Source organism: Aplysia californica, unplaced genomic scaffold (assembly GCF_000002075.1).
Source record: "Aplysia californica isolate F4 #8 unplaced genomic scaffold, AplCal3.0 scaffold00334, whole genome shotgun sequence".
Lineage (NCBI taxonomy): Eukaryota > Metazoa > Mollusca > Gastropoda > Aplysiida > Aplysiidae > Aplysia > Aplysia californica.
The window spans coordinates 645,108-660,441 of NW_004797604.1; the positions used below are offsets into that span (position 1 = coordinate 645,108).

At 47.1% G+C, this 15,334-nt stretch overlaps 1 protein-coding gene across 1 annotated transcript in view; it reads right to left on the bottom strand.

Annotated features, from left to right (window-relative positions):
* Positions 1–622: 622 nt before the first annotated feature.
* Positions 623–15,334, bottom strand: part of LOC101852338 (AT-rich interactive domain-containing protein 2) — a gene marked incomplete at its 3' end in the record, with an annotated part of 42,038 nt that continues 27,326 nt past the window's right edge. The window contains 5 exon segments of the mRNA XM_013085011.2: positions 623–2,166; positions 3,796–3,887; positions 5,925–6,113; positions 6,682–6,817; positions 7,844–11,453. Coding sequence (XP_012940465.1) covers positions 2,031–2,166; positions 3,796–3,887; positions 5,925–6,113; positions 6,682–6,817; positions 7,844–11,453 — 4,163 coding nt within the window.

The window sequence follows — 15,334 nt, forward strand, 5'->3', positions numbered from 1 at the left end:
AAAACCCAACATTTCTGTATGTATTTCAATGAAAAATGTTAATCAAATGCAAAAAATGCATAAACTTGCAGTTTCCAAGAACACTCAAGCTTGGGAAGTAGGTAAACTTTGGTGGCCATTTTCTCGCTATTCTTACCTTTAACACCACATGACCAACACCTCATTCCATCCCAAATATATCAACTTCTACTTCAAGACAGATGGGTATTTGGTCATCAAAAACAAGACAACTGAACAAACCTTAAGATGATACCAATAACTCCATATGCCTAAAAACTGACGAACGCCTGATTTCACCAGCTCGTGACACAAATGCATATTTTCGCGTTATTTACCACTTGACAGAAACAGAACCCACAGGACAAAATGAACAGTCTCAGAGAACACATTCAGGAACTGGCAAGAAATGATGCTCCGAGGGCCCAGTACTGTGTGCCATCTGTGGCCCGCTGCACACTGCCACTCATCAGGCAACAACTTCCCCCATTCTCTCGCTGGAGACAGTTTCATAAGAAGTCGCCGTTAAAAAGGTGTTTTTAAGTCCCATTGACACAATTTAGATCACTAAGGAGGCAGGCTTCAGATCCGACCTGTCATGCCCAACCCGGGCTAATAGAGATACAATATCCCAGCAGAAAGACTGAGAAACTCAATAAAAATTGTATCCACTCTCGGAAACCAAACTACGGTCTCCTGAGGGCGACAGCGAAGTGCCTTACATCTACACCGCAGACACCAGAGCGAGCCACTTGGGAACCTGAAAACATCAGAGCATAAGATAGTGTCCACCTTCCACCCATCCACTCACGCAACTATGACGAGTTACAAAGTAGAAAAAGCGAGGTGCAAAGGGAGAGGTTCGGTCAATACAAGCACACAGCAAGTTTGTACAGCCAGTGAGCTTTGGGCCCATCAATATCATGGCACATGAGATGGTTAATGCACAACAAACCGCCGGGCTCTATATGTCTTCACATGTGCTCCACATCCCAATCAGCAGAACCCTCATATGTCCTTACAAAAACCTCCTCCATATCCCAACCAGTTAAACTGTACTATGTCATAACAAAAAATGTTCACCCACAAGAGCAATGCATTCACTAGCTGGTAACTTTTGTATTTACACCATTTCAGATGGCAACAAAAACAAACCCAAAAACAACACACAAAATACAAAAAAACTTAATTTACAGAGACAACAGACACCATGCCTTCCAATAAACAAATCAAGCACACGGTTGCAATAAACAAATCAAACCCATACTTCCAATAAACAAATCTAGCACACACTTTTTATAGACAAATCAAGCACGCACTTCATCAAGGTCCATCTCTGCCCAAATTCTCAGTGGCACACAGCTCAGCACCCCCTCCCCCCACTCCAACCCTCCCTCCCTCCCTCCCTCAGGACAAGGGATGCTGGCTGGTACAGCATAGTTACCCGTAGCGCTCACTCCCATCTCATCAACAGCAGTACACAAACAATCCCCCCCTCCCCACACCCCCATAACATGGTCAGTTCAACAGGGTTTTACGATCTTACTGGCACAACATCTAATTACTGACAGTCCGTCAAACATCCCTGCGTCATTCCTGTGTGGTTCTCAGTTTGATCCGCTATACACATCTGATTCCACTCAGAACATTTTTGCACTTTTGATTCTGTATATCAACAAGTTAAGCAGTTCAAACCAGAGCCATCAGGGTCATTTGTTTCGGAGCACAGCAGCCACAGCTAGAAATGGAATGTGTGTATGCAGGAAGCAACAGTGTCTCACACAATGACTTGTGTTGCGCTGGTGACCTCAGGCTCCGGGGCAAGACACTTCACTACACGCTACACGTGTCAACGTTTCTTGCACAGACCCTACACTTACACTCGGAAAGCTGCAGCAAGGCGCGACAGCACAGTTCCCCGTCCTATAGGTGCGGGGACACACTAGTCAACACACAGCTTTTCACCAATGCCCCAATGTGTGAGGGCCAATGTGAGAGGGCAGTAACCGGTCAGTCCAGGCCCCCTCAGGTCATCATGACTTGCAGTAGCCAGGAGGGGCCTGTTCGCAGCACTGGCTGATCTCCCAGAGGCAGTGAGACAAGGCCGTGGAGGCTTCCACTGCGTTCATCGTGTTGTAGCTCAGCTCTTGTTCATGGCGCTTGATTAGTCTGTGAAGAGAGAGAATGTACAAGCATGGTTAGTCTCAGGAGAGAGACAACGTACAACAGAGCTTGACTGGTCTGAAAAAAGAGAGAGGGAAAACGTACAACAGAGCTTGGTGGAGAGAGAGAGAGAGAGAGAGAGAGAGAGAGAGAGAGAGAGAGAGAGAGAGAGGAGAGAGAGAGAGAGAGAGAGAGAGAGAGAGAGAGAGAGAGAGAGAGAGAGAGGGGGGGGGAGAGAGAGAGAGAGAGAGAGAGGGGGGGGGAGAGAGAGAGAGAGAGAGAGAGAGAGAGAGAGAGAGAGAACGTGCTACAGAGCTTTGTTAAGTTTGAGGGGAGAGAGAGAGCGTACAACAGAGCTTGGTTAGTCAGAGGGGAGAGACAAAATACAAGCTTAATAAGTGTAAGGAGAGAGATGAGTACAACAGAGCTCCATCAGTTGTCTTAGGAGAAAGAGAACATACCACAAAGCTTTTTTTAGTTTTAGTAGAGGTTTTAAGGCGCTCACAATTGCATAAGGTCATATGAGCGCCAAGGGGTGGATGTCAACAGATAAGTCCTTACAGGGAATCAGACCTACTCTGCTCACCTCTCTAGCTTCAACAGCATAAAGTCTGCTTCGACTATCAAGGCACCCCAGAAATAGCAGGTCACAAGAGTGTGACAAACATACAAAAGAAGTAGAGGATAATGATGATAGTAAGGATTAGGAAAGAAGAAAAAGCAGCAGTGCCCTGTTGTAGTTCAGGCAGTTATGAGCACGACAGTGTTGGATCAGCCCATTTACAATTCTACTGTGCTTTAGATCGAGAAATGTCCCCCTTTGGGAACGGCCTAAAGACACTTCAGTCAGTGGCACTGTCCCGGGGGATCTACCACAGAGCTTTAGTTTAAACTTCAGAAAGAGTTTTAAGGCATTTGCAACACAATTAGGTCATTTAAGTGCAGAACATTCGAAATTTTACAAGAGAGCAACACACAAAAAAGGAGGAGGGATAAGGACAACAGATGTTTGACTGGAAAGAAGGAGCAAACCCCACCAGAGCACTCACCCACCACAAAGTGAGAGAGAACCTACAAGCTTGGTCAATTGTCTAAAGAGCGAGAGAATATATCACAGAGCTTCATCAATTTTCGGGGGGGGGGGCCTTCAGTTTTAGTTTAATTTGACTTCTATGGCACAAGCAACACAATAGGGTCAAACAAGTGCCAAAGATTTGGTGTTAGAAGAGAGTAACAAACAAAAACTAAAAAACTAGGAGAGATAAGTTTAGTTTTAGCGAGTTTTACGGCACTTGCAACACAATAAGGTCATATAAGAGCCGAAGATTAGAGGTGTTACAAGAGAGTAACAAACACAAAACAGGAGGGGAGATAAGGACGATAGTTGTTTGATAGGAAAGAAGGAGCAAACCACACCAGAGCACCCATCAACCACCCACTAGGACAGATAAAGACGATAGATGTTTGATAGGATAAAAGGAGCAAGCCACACCAAAGCAATCGCCAACCATCCACCAACAGAGCTTGGTCAATTGTTTAAGGAGAGAGAGAGAGAATGTACAACAGAGCCCCCCCCCCCGAAGTGGAACAACAGTGTCAACATCACCCACAACCCTAGGACCGGGCCAAACCTACCTTCTCCCGTGAGAGGAGCACTTGCAAATGTTCCTAAGGATGAGGGCAGCGGTCAAACGTATATGTTTGGAGACAGGTCCCTCTCTTTGATCCTGTCGAAAAGAAAAGGAGGCAAAAACTTTGTAACATTTTATATATATCTTTTCGTTCAAGGAAACAACATCAACAAAAAGCAACCGGTGGAGCACTGATGCAGTACCCTACAATGGCACATAAGTAAGAGTCAACTTGTGTAACATCTGAATCCCAACTGTTCTCAAATCTTTCTGTAATTACGGAGATTTACCACATGGTGTTCCTGGACCAGCCAAAATAAACAGTCTGGGGATCTCCTGGAGGGATAGCCAGCCAGTATTTTGTAAGAACACTACATCTATTTTAACACTGTTCTGGCACTTGCTACAACACACCCATGGAGTGTTCATTAGTCCTCATAAAAACCACATGATTGTTGTCAGCTCTCTAGCCAGGGTAGGGTACTTAACCCTTAGAGTGCTGATCGCGAACGGTCGCGACGGCCCGAACTTCCGTAAAGTGCTGATCGCGACCGATAGATATTGGCATAGTATAACGCGATATACGAAAAGAACGAAGTACTAATTTTTATACTGCTGGCTGGTAGGCTACGCAGAATTGATTTCGCCCGCCATTTTTCTTGTCACGTGTTTCGATCGAGGCGCGAGGAGTTTTATGTTTCACGTTGAAGTCGAGTGACTGTGAAGTCTGAAAATTCGCGATTGCGACCCGCGACAAACATGAAAATAGTGTCCCATCAGATTCAGCATATTTTCCTTGAATCGGAAGATGATTTCGAGGGTTTTGATGCTAGAGTTAACACATTACACCCTAACTCGCCCGGGAATTCCCTTACGCGCTCCACCCTGACTCGCCCGCGCCGACCCAGCGTCTTTAGAAACGAAAGTCTCGCCTTGACGAGACTCTGGGGCCGGGATTTTGATTTGCATAGTATAGCAAAAAGTTTCTTCTTTCGTTTGATACCGAAACTAAATTTTTCGGGCTAGTAGTTTTAGTATTAGAGCTGATCGAAGTGCGATCGCGTTACCGACACTTCGAAAGTGCCTCGACTTGTTGAAAAGCGACACAATTGAGTTCGAAAACGGAAATAACGATGGATTTGAGCAAAAACGAGCATGTGACAAAATCAGATGGCTCAGATTTTGATGAAAACGTTGTAGGAAGAGTTTGGGGCGATTCCGATTGATCAGACGGAGAAATTATAGAATTTAGATCTAGGGCCCGACCGCGAGGCTGAGAGTGAGAGTGACGGGTCGGACACCCCGATTGAACTAAAGTGAGAAAATTTCCAACAGTTTGCGCATACATAAAGTTATATTTTTCTGAAACTACATTCAGTTTTCTTTTTAACTTTTATTTTTTCAGGATTTTTGGAATTTGTTTAGTATTTTTAAAATGTGTTTTTTAAAGGCTAGTATTCAGGGGAGGTGGGTTCTTTCCCCTTGCTTAGGATCTAACAATGGACTTCCCGTCCAGGCCCTTAGGGTGTAATGTGTTAACACTTTGTGGGATATAACTTAGGCCTACGAAGCATCTAGACTCTGGTCTAGATCTAGAGATCTAATGAACCGGCAGTTTTATTCAGTCATTTCCAACACCACTACTACAACAATAACTTCACAAAATACTTTTTGCTTCACATATTCATAAAGAACTTTCAATATTCTAAAACTTTTATTCTTACCTTTATTAGCAATTTTGACCCACAAAAAAGTTTTTAGCCAAAAAAAAGCGTATGTGCAAATCTGGCATTTTTCCAAAATAAATTCAGCACAGAGGGAAAATATAAGGGGAAAGAAGTCAGCACTCTAAGGGTTAACACAGTTTCTACTCATCAAGGAGAAAAAATTTCCTGTTTGTTTTTTCCATGTTTTCTCCTGGATTTTGTAACAATTTTCAAAGTGATTTTGGTGTTTTTTTAAGAAGACAAAGCCAGGCAGAAAGAAAAGGATAGAAATGCATGATAAAAAATGTGGCCATGGATGGTCCCTTTTCCCGGGGTGTCCATAAGAGAATTTCATAGATTTTTATAGACAGGCAGAATTAAGGGACAGCTACTGAGCTACCAGCAGGTGTTTGTCCAGTGTACTTACAGCAAACTCTGAGTAGGGAGGCTTTATGGAGAACCTTCTGATGGCCTGCATGGCCGCATCCGGGGGGTAGATCATGGGCTGGGGAGGGGCGGGCGGGGTGGGCACAGATGTGTTCCCCTGTTGTTGTTGTTGGACGGCAAACCTTCGCTGGCAGGCAGTCCGCATGGCCATCTCCGAGCAGTGCTGGTCCTGGAACCAACAAGGGAAACCATAACTCAATACTTTACACTTAATCGAAGTTTTAACCGTTTTTACGGCACTTTCAACACAAAAAGGTCATACAAGTGCTGAAGATTCAAGAAGTTACTAAGAGGGTAACGAACAAAAAAATAAGATGAGAGATAAGGATGATATATGTTTGATAGAGCAAAAAGGAGCAAACCACACTAGAGCACCCACCAACCACCTACTATCCTCCAAATAATTGGAAGTCCTGTGACTGGAACGATGCTGACCAGATACTTCTGTGTGGTGCAGGATTTGCACAAACGTGTTCCAGTTTTTAGTTTTAATAAAAGTTTTATGGTATTGGCAACACAATAAGATAATATATTTAAGTACCGAAGATTACAGAAGTTACAAGAAAGTAACTTAACAAACACACAAAAAAGAAGAGAACAGGATGACAGATTTTTGATAGGAAAAAAAAGCAAACCACACCAGAGCACCTGCAAACCATCCGCCCACAAACCAACATGTCTCACAAACAACTCCCCAAACCTGACCAAAGAAACCAAAAAAAAAACCCATCACTAACCTGTATGTGCGAGACCAGCGACCATCGTTTGCGTGTCAGCTTCTCACAAGCGGCCCACTGGCACGAGCTCTCCGCCGCGCTGGGCAAGTGTTGGCGGAACACATGCAGGAACACCAGGCGGGCACTGTTGAAACACCTGTGGGCACAGAAAGCTCTATTTTAGGTTTAGTTTTCAATTATACAATAGACAGTATACACATTGCCATGGACGTGAACATGACATAGAACAGAAAAAAAAACATTGACTTATTAAAAATTTTTCTAATTTTCCCTTGTAGGGGTAGACTTACAGTGTGCGTGATTGTGAGTGTGTGTGTGTGCGCATGTGAGAAATAGAGGGAGGGGGAGAGAAAGAGAGAGAGAGAGAGAGAGAGAGAGAGAGAGAGAGAGAGAGAGAGAGAGAGTATATATACGTGTGCAGTCATGGTGCGTAGCCCTGTTTGTGTGTACACAGTGCCTGTGTATTGCTGTGTGCGTGGTTTAATGAGTCCGCTTTTAAATTGCTATGCCTGTATGTGCTGAGCAAGAAAAGGTGGGTGAGCACAGGCAGAATGGTGTGTGTAAGTGGGAAACAAAAAAGAGAGTACAGAGTACACATGAGTGAGAAGAGTGTGTGTGTACGTGTAAATGTGCCTGAATGGGAAGAATGTGTGTACGTGTAAATGTGCCTGAATGAGACGAGTGTGTGTCTGCAGCGAGTTTGTTGCTCTTGTGAGCCTTTAGAAATCGCAGGCAAACTGCCAGAAAAGTGTGTGTGTGTGTGTGTACGTGTAAGTGAACCTGAGTGAGAAGAGAGCACGCGCACAAGTAAATTGCATGCGAGTAAAAAAAGTGTATGTAAATTTAAGTGTGCATGTACATGAAAAAGTGTGTGTATGTTTAAATGTACATGTGAGTGAGAGAAAAGAGTGTATATGTGTTAGTGTAAATGTGAGTGAGAAGAGAGTGTGTGTATGTGTAAGAGTGTGTGAATTTAAGTATACAAGGACATACATGACAAAGAGAAAATGAATTTTGTGTGCGTGTGTATGTGTACATGTGTAAGCGCATGTGCATGCATGTGTGGGTGTGTCTGAGATATGGCAACAAATCCCCCCGCTGCTACCTCTACAACTATAACTTCCAAGGAGCTAGGGCTGTAGCGGGTAGGTCTAGAGCTCACCTGCGACAGGCTCCCCACTCACACATGTACTCCAGCACCGGCTGCGCAGGACCACTGGGACCAGCTGTCGAACTGGGACCCTCCCCACCTTTCCTCTTGACCCGCGCCCTCAGCACCAGCTTGTCCTGCGCCTGCACCTGCACCGGAGGCGTGGGGGCCTCGACCCGACCCCCTCTCAGTGGAAGTTTCTTCTTGGCCCCTGCGGGTGTGAAGGTTTGGGTCTGCGTGCCCTGGCCTGGGACCAGCGAGGGCTTGGCTCGCTGCTCCAGCAACGGACCATTGGTGTCCTTGGAGTTGTGCGCGGCCATGTTGGCAGGCGAGGGCAGCGTGGAGATGCGGGGTCGCTGGGGGGCGTGGCTCTGGTGGTGCTGCAGGAAGCCTGTGGCCCCTGCCTGGATGTGTTTGGGACCCGTGGCTGGGGGCTGAGGTAGCTGTGAGGCGGAGGCCTTCTGTTGCTGCTGCTGCTGTTGTTGTTGCTGTTGCTGCTGCTGCTGTTGTTGGTGCTTCTGGATCTGCTGCGGTGTGCCAATGACTTGCCTGTGCTGTACCTGGCTGACCACCGGCTGAGGCTGGGGCTGGGGCGTGGGAGTGGGCTGTGCGTGCACCGAGGCGTTGCCGTTGGCGTTTACCACCTGCACATTATGCTGCTGCTGGTTGGGGGTGCTAAAATTGGGAGAGTTGTCGGCCACACAGCCGTTGACTAAACCCCCTGATTGTGCAGACATAGGAATATTATGAGCAGCCACATGGACTGTGGGTCCGTTTGAGCTAGCCTTGACGTCTTGTTTCTCATGCTGAACACTCGAGTCCCAGGAATGAATAAAGCCGTTCGTTTTACAAGTTTTGTCCACAAACTTGGCCACATCAGTCTTCTTCAAGAACATGTCTCTGTCCGAGTCTGTCAGTTTGCCATTGGGGAACTCGCGGTCCGAGCCCACCCCACTCGACGACACGGGGGACGGAGGGTAGTCTGAGGAAACAGACTCTGGTGATCCCAGGATGCCGTTGGTGTCATGGCTCACACCGTTGCACTGAGATGCCAGGATGGCTTGCTGGGCCAGGGTCTGCTGCGGTTTCTGACCGTCACTGACCAGAGCTGAGGAGGGGAGGTGTTGGCCCATCTGTTGGTTGTGTAGAGAACTGGGCTCAGATCTGACCACACACTGAGATTCTACACAGTTTGAGCTTTGCTGCTGGAGCAGCTGCACACTGGGTGGAACACTTGCTTGTTGCTGTCCTTGGGGAATGTTGACCGCCACTGTGTGGCTCGAGGGGGTCAAGGAACCCGAGGCCAGGGGCAAGTTCGATGACACGATGGAGGATGGTTGGATGACGTAGCTCGACGGCTGCTGGGCTTGAGCAATGCACAAGTTGGAGGCGTTGCCCGCATAGGTCGCCTGCACCGAGGAAATCTGCATGCCCACTGGCAACGTGGTAGGGTTGCGAGTGAGGACAATCTGGCGAGGCCCCAGCTGGTTGGAGAGCGCTGTGCCCACAGCTGGCTGGGGTGTGCTGGGGGCAGCTTGGAGGATGTTTTGTTGCACCTGGGCGGTCTGCAAGATGTTCTGGGCCTGGGACTGTCCACCACTGGCATTGGTCAGCGCGATGGATGGCATCACACCCACATTGGCTTGCGGCTGGATGATGTTCAAACCCTGCACTGTCACAGAGGAGTTCTGACGATACTGTGGCGGGACAATGAAAGAGACCGTCCCTCCCTGGCCCGTCTGCTGGATGGAGCCGAATGTCGTGGTGCCATTGCCCTGAACCAACAACTGACGAGGCTGCATGACAATCGTGCCAGGGGGTGTTTGAATGACCAGCGTGGTGGGTACCTGGCCAGTTACCGTTGCCGGCCGCTGCTGTACCATGGGAGGGTTGGCGATGACCGGAGCAGAGATAATCATCTGAGAGGGCTGCTGCGTGGTGGAGGTGAGGAGCGCAGCCACCGCCGGGGAGGAGATAGACTGGGTCAAGGCCACCCCCGGCAGGGAACTGCTGCCCGACACAACAGTGACCGTGCTGGAGGTGTGCGGGGAGCAGCCCGGCTGGTGGTTGGCCACTAGCATGCTGGACGGATTTCTCATCATGTGATTCACGCCCACAGCCGCGGCCAAGGGAGGGGAGGGGGACACAAAGGCACCGGGCAGGGCAGAGGTCACGGCAGAGCTGACGGTTTGCTGTACGGGCGCGCTGCTCTGGGGCTGAGACTGGGCTAGGAGGGCCGCTGTGTGGGGAGAGCTCAGGCTCTGCTGTACCCCCGTGGCCACAGTCTGCAGGGGCTGGTGTTGTATTTGGGGCTGGAGTTGGTGCTGTTGCTGGGGAATGCCAGCAGAGCCACTGTTGGTCATAGCCTGTGGGTGTGGCTGCTGCGCTGGTCCCAACAGCTGCTGTTGGATGGCTGTATGCTGTGCTACTGGCTGCTGGACACAGGTCGAAGGTACACTCGAGGTTCTCTGAGCCATGGTGACCACCGTGCCACTGCCTTGAACCACTAGCCCACCGGGCTGACCCGTCACATGAGCAGAAGGTCGTGGGCCAGTAGAGACCAGCGTCTGTGCAATGTGGGCAGACTGGGTGCCTTGAGCAACTACAGCACGTCTCTGCTGGCAATTCTGAGAGTTTGGCAGCACTAGAGAACCTGCCGCGTGCACCGCTTGTGGCGCTGTGGAGGAGGGGACGGCGGCCGTGGGCCAGGGTTTTGATAGCGAGTGCGACATGGGAGCCACATTGGGTACAGATGAGGGGACAGTGGGACTTGGACGGTTTTGTTGGGTGGACGAAGCCATGTGGTGGTGGTGTTGCTGACCAGCCTGACTAGAGCTGAGCACCGCCGGGAGGCTGGAGGGTGGCGCCATCACCGTGGTGGCCGTCACTTGCTCATAGGATGGGGCCTGCGGACTCATCGTGCTGAACGGGTTGTGGGAGTCCGTGGCCAGGTGAGAAGTGGCCGGGTAGGAGGCCGGTAGGCCCAGGACAGACTCCTGATCGGGGACAGCCTGCGACAGTTTCTTGGCCAACAGGCTCTTTACCGACGGCGCCCCATCAGGGCCATTCTGCTCAGCCTGCAGGGCATGGGTGAGCGAGGGGAAGGTTTGTGCCGCGCTGTGGCCTGCCGGCTGGTGGCACACATTGGCCAGGACCGTGCTGCTGGGCCCTGAGCCAGTCTGTGCCGTGGGGGTGGAGGTCGCCAGCCTGTGCTGTGGCAGGGGGCTGGCCCCACGCTGTTCACTCGTCTGGAGTCTGGAGGCCAGGCTGGAGGATATGCCTTTCCTCACCACAGACACGGGCGTCTGACCACCCATCCCCACGGACGCTTTGCCCGTGGACTTGACAACTTTGGCGTAGGGTGTTCCTGCAAACCTTGGAGTGCCGGTAGCACCAGGGTGCTGAGTCCCTGTGCCACCCGGCCCCCCACTTTTGCCCCTGGCCGGGAGGGGGCTGGGAGAGGAGGACGAAGAGGCGGCACCTGCGTGGACAATTGGTGTTTGTAAAGATAGACGCGGCGGCTCCAGCAGGCGCTGTCGGAGCGTAGGCGTGTGAGCTAAAGGCTCGACCGGCGGGGGGGGAGGCAGCTGAGGACCTACATTCACACTAACAGGGTTACGCACTGAAAGCAAGAAACAAAAGAGAAAAGATGTGCTGCAGTGACACAACAACAAAAATCACATGAAAATATCAACAACCTGCACGGCGGACAAACTCAGAGAAAAGCCAACAGTCTGCACTCTCAACACCGAGCACCAAAATGTCTACCTGGCCTGATACGGACATTTCATGACATCACATGAAGTATGGGGGGTGATGACCTGATTTAAAAATACTGAACTGTGATATAGCCATCTCTTTAGTGGTTTTTTGGTCAGTTTAAAATAAAAAAGAGTGGCTCTACAGCTGGCCAGAAGGAATGTCCAAACAGTGTTTACTAAACAAAAATGTTTCTTACAATTGTGAATTAGTCTCTACACAGAGTTCTGTATCAACATCTTGGGCTTTACATTAAGCTAATTTCTCCTAATTTCCCTTACAGTTGGCTTTTCCTGAGCTTCTCAGCAGAACCAGCCAGCCACCTGGCTACCCATGCACTACCAAGGACTACTAGCAACTCTACAGGATCCTCACTAGCACAAGGAAGACCTCTTTCTAATCATCATGCCCAATTTTCATATATAAAATTTTGTTAAGTATTTAAAACTGGAAAATGTCATTTCAGAAGTTTTCTGAGCAAGACATATTATTCATCAGTCAAAAGTTTATTCTCGTCAAATGTTTATAAGAAATCTGGAGGGTCAAAAAAAACCCAGGAGTCTAAGTACAGGTCAATAATAATACTAAAGCTATGGCCACAAAAACAGATATGCCATGAACATTTGAGAAAAGTCACAGGCATAAGTGGCAAGTGCCAGGTGAGTCTTGCTTGTTGGTTGTGAACCTCAACCATCATCACGCTTGTCTATGTGCATGGGTAGTCAGACGGTAACATGCCACTGTTTGATCAAACATTGTGTCCAAACTTGCCTAAACTGAGCCAGAGACAGATTACAGAAGCCCTTGTCAACCCGGTACTCTGCCCTGACCAAGTCACTCACACCAATTGGAAGGCTAGGAGATTGCTTGATCAAACAGCACATCTGAAGAATGAGTAAATATCGTGGAACTCCACCAAAAACAACAACTAGTAGTACAGATCACACAAAATTAGCAGGAAAATGAATACATCAATCCTCTAGTCCCACACAGGCAATGCCTCCTCACCTCTCTGCAAGCTGTGCTAACAACATTGGAAAAATCCTTCCAGTCCATCCCTCTTACATTACAAACAATTTTACCACTACCCTATTTTAGTACAAGCAATCTTTCTACAAGCTTTCAGCAGTTACTTTAAGCGTAAGAAAATGAGAGTTAGTCTTTCTTGGAAAAACATGTTCTATTTGCTGCTCAATGTCATGAGATGTCCACTCAGTGATTGCATGAGGGCTTCACTTCAACCTTGCCATAATCCATGCAAGTCATTTGCTTTTGGAACTTATAGAGCTTCTGGTGTTAGCAGGAGTGAGAAGTCATAGAGAATGTGTAAACAAAACAAAAATTTTTCAACCACAGCAACCATGCTTTAGTAAATTTTTTAAAAAACCATGCAAAGCACAGCAACAACAGAATGACAACAAAGACCAAAATAGAATTAGCAAGCAGAATCTTGGAACAAGGCAGCAGACAAACAGAAACAGCTGGTGAGGTGTACGGCAAGTACAGACACACACACACATGCCCGTGTGCATGCACACACACACACACACACACACGCTTGCACACACACAGCAACTACCACTGAGTGATTTGGCCAAAAGATGACAAAAACTATGAAGGGAAAAGCAGAGCTTTGGTAAGCAATTGTGACATGCGGTGGATCGAAGATGCCGCCATCTCCATGCAGTCTCCTCATGAGGAAAACCACATGCAGTTTCGTCTACACCACAACTAGACTAGCACATTATCTCACACCATGACTAGACTAAAACACAATCTCATACCGCGACTATACTAGCCACTCATGCTACAGTAACATCACCCTGCTCTATTTTTATAATGATACAATATCTACCGCTGGTGAGCCTATTATTCCCCTCTACCAAATCTTTAAGTAAAGCCTGGCATTAACAATCAGAGCAGGCTGCTTTAGTTTTACAGCACTTGCAACACAATTAGGTGATCATGTAAGTGCCAAAGATTAGAGGTGTAACAAGAGAGTAAACAAAACAAAAAAAACAAAAAAAACAAAAAAAAAGAAGAAGAGAGATAAGGACGATAGATGATTGATAGGAAAAGAAGAAGCAAATCACACCAGAGCACCCATCAACCACCCACCCATAGTGACTAGAAATTATCTATTATCTAGGAGTACGAGTGTGTGCTACAACCAAGTTTCTTAGTACACAGGTGCTCATGTCCCACATGTCATGCACTTACATACACCGCCTTAACGTAAACCTCACCAAACTGTTTACATCCCCTCCTTAAAGAAAAAAAAACAACAACAAAAAAACATAAATTGAGGAAAACAAAGTGTGCGATGTCAGTGTGTTAGTTCCCCAAGACATCTAGGAATGACAAGGGGGAGGGGAGCAAGAAATATCTCGCCAAAGTCACAAAGCTCAAGTCCCCCACACATGCAAACAATCGCATAGCTGCCAATTTTTTCCAATTAAAAAAATTCAATCTACCCTCGCAGAGGTTCAACATGGTAGGCATCAGCCAAGTAACAGTAACCCCACTCCAAACACTTTTCAGTATTCAATAAATTCAACCTGTAAAAACATCTCTACAACTGACTTATGGGCTTTCTTTATTTTCAAATAATTATTGGCAAATCCAGTCTTGAAAGTTCAGTGAACATGTCAATTCAGATACAAAAAACAGACGTCCACACTCACACCCTCAAAAAGATATTTAATGCGTTTTTACGTACTGGTTGGCAGCTATGCAGAGAGTTCAAGTTTCCCACACATGCAAACAATGAAAGCACACACGCACACACACACAGAGGTCAGCATTCAAGTAGAAAGTTTTGACTTTTAGTAAGAGTTTTGCAGTACTTGCAATACAAAATAAGTGCCAAAGATTAGTGGTCTACTAGAGAATAACAAACAATGAAAAGAAAGGAGATAAGGATGATAGATCATGTTTGATAGGAAAGAAAAGGCAAATCACAACAGAGCACCCTCCAACCACCCACAAGTAGAAACAAAAGCAGATGGAAAAGGCATGAAAAAAACTGACAGTGGCTGCCTAGAACAGTTGGGGGTGTGGGATGGGGGGTGCTGGAGAACTCCATGTAGAGTCGATCAACACCTCCGCCCAAGAGGGAGCCTTTAGGTCACCGCGCCTCCGACAGACATACACATCAAAGACATCATTCAGTCCCTTGGTAATTGTCAACAAACTTTTACCTACATAAATAAACAATCATCTGACTACAATGCTCTTAACCACAACAACATCAATAACAATATCTCTTTTGTTCCTTTTTCCTTTTGTTTCCCACAAAACAAATTAGTACTACACCCTGCTTAGTACTACACCCTGCTTAGTACTACACCCTGCTTAGTACTACACCCTGCTTAGTACATTTCTCTGTTCATTCCATACTCTGCTATAGAGAATATCATAATCTCCTATAAACAATCCATCGTCTATATCATTCTCTTGGTGTAGACAATCCTCTGTCTATAACAAACTCTGCTAAAGACAATCCCTTGTCAATATTCCCTTTATGGATAATCCCATGTCTATATCAATCTCTTGGTGTAGACAATCCTGTCTATAACAAACTGTGCTAAAGACAATCCCTTTTCAATATTCCCTTTATGGATAATCCCATGTCTATATCAATCTCTTGGTGTAGACAATCCTGTCTATAACAAACTCTGCTAAAGACAATCCCTTGTCAATATTCCCTTTATGGATAATCCCATGTCTATATCAATCTCTTGG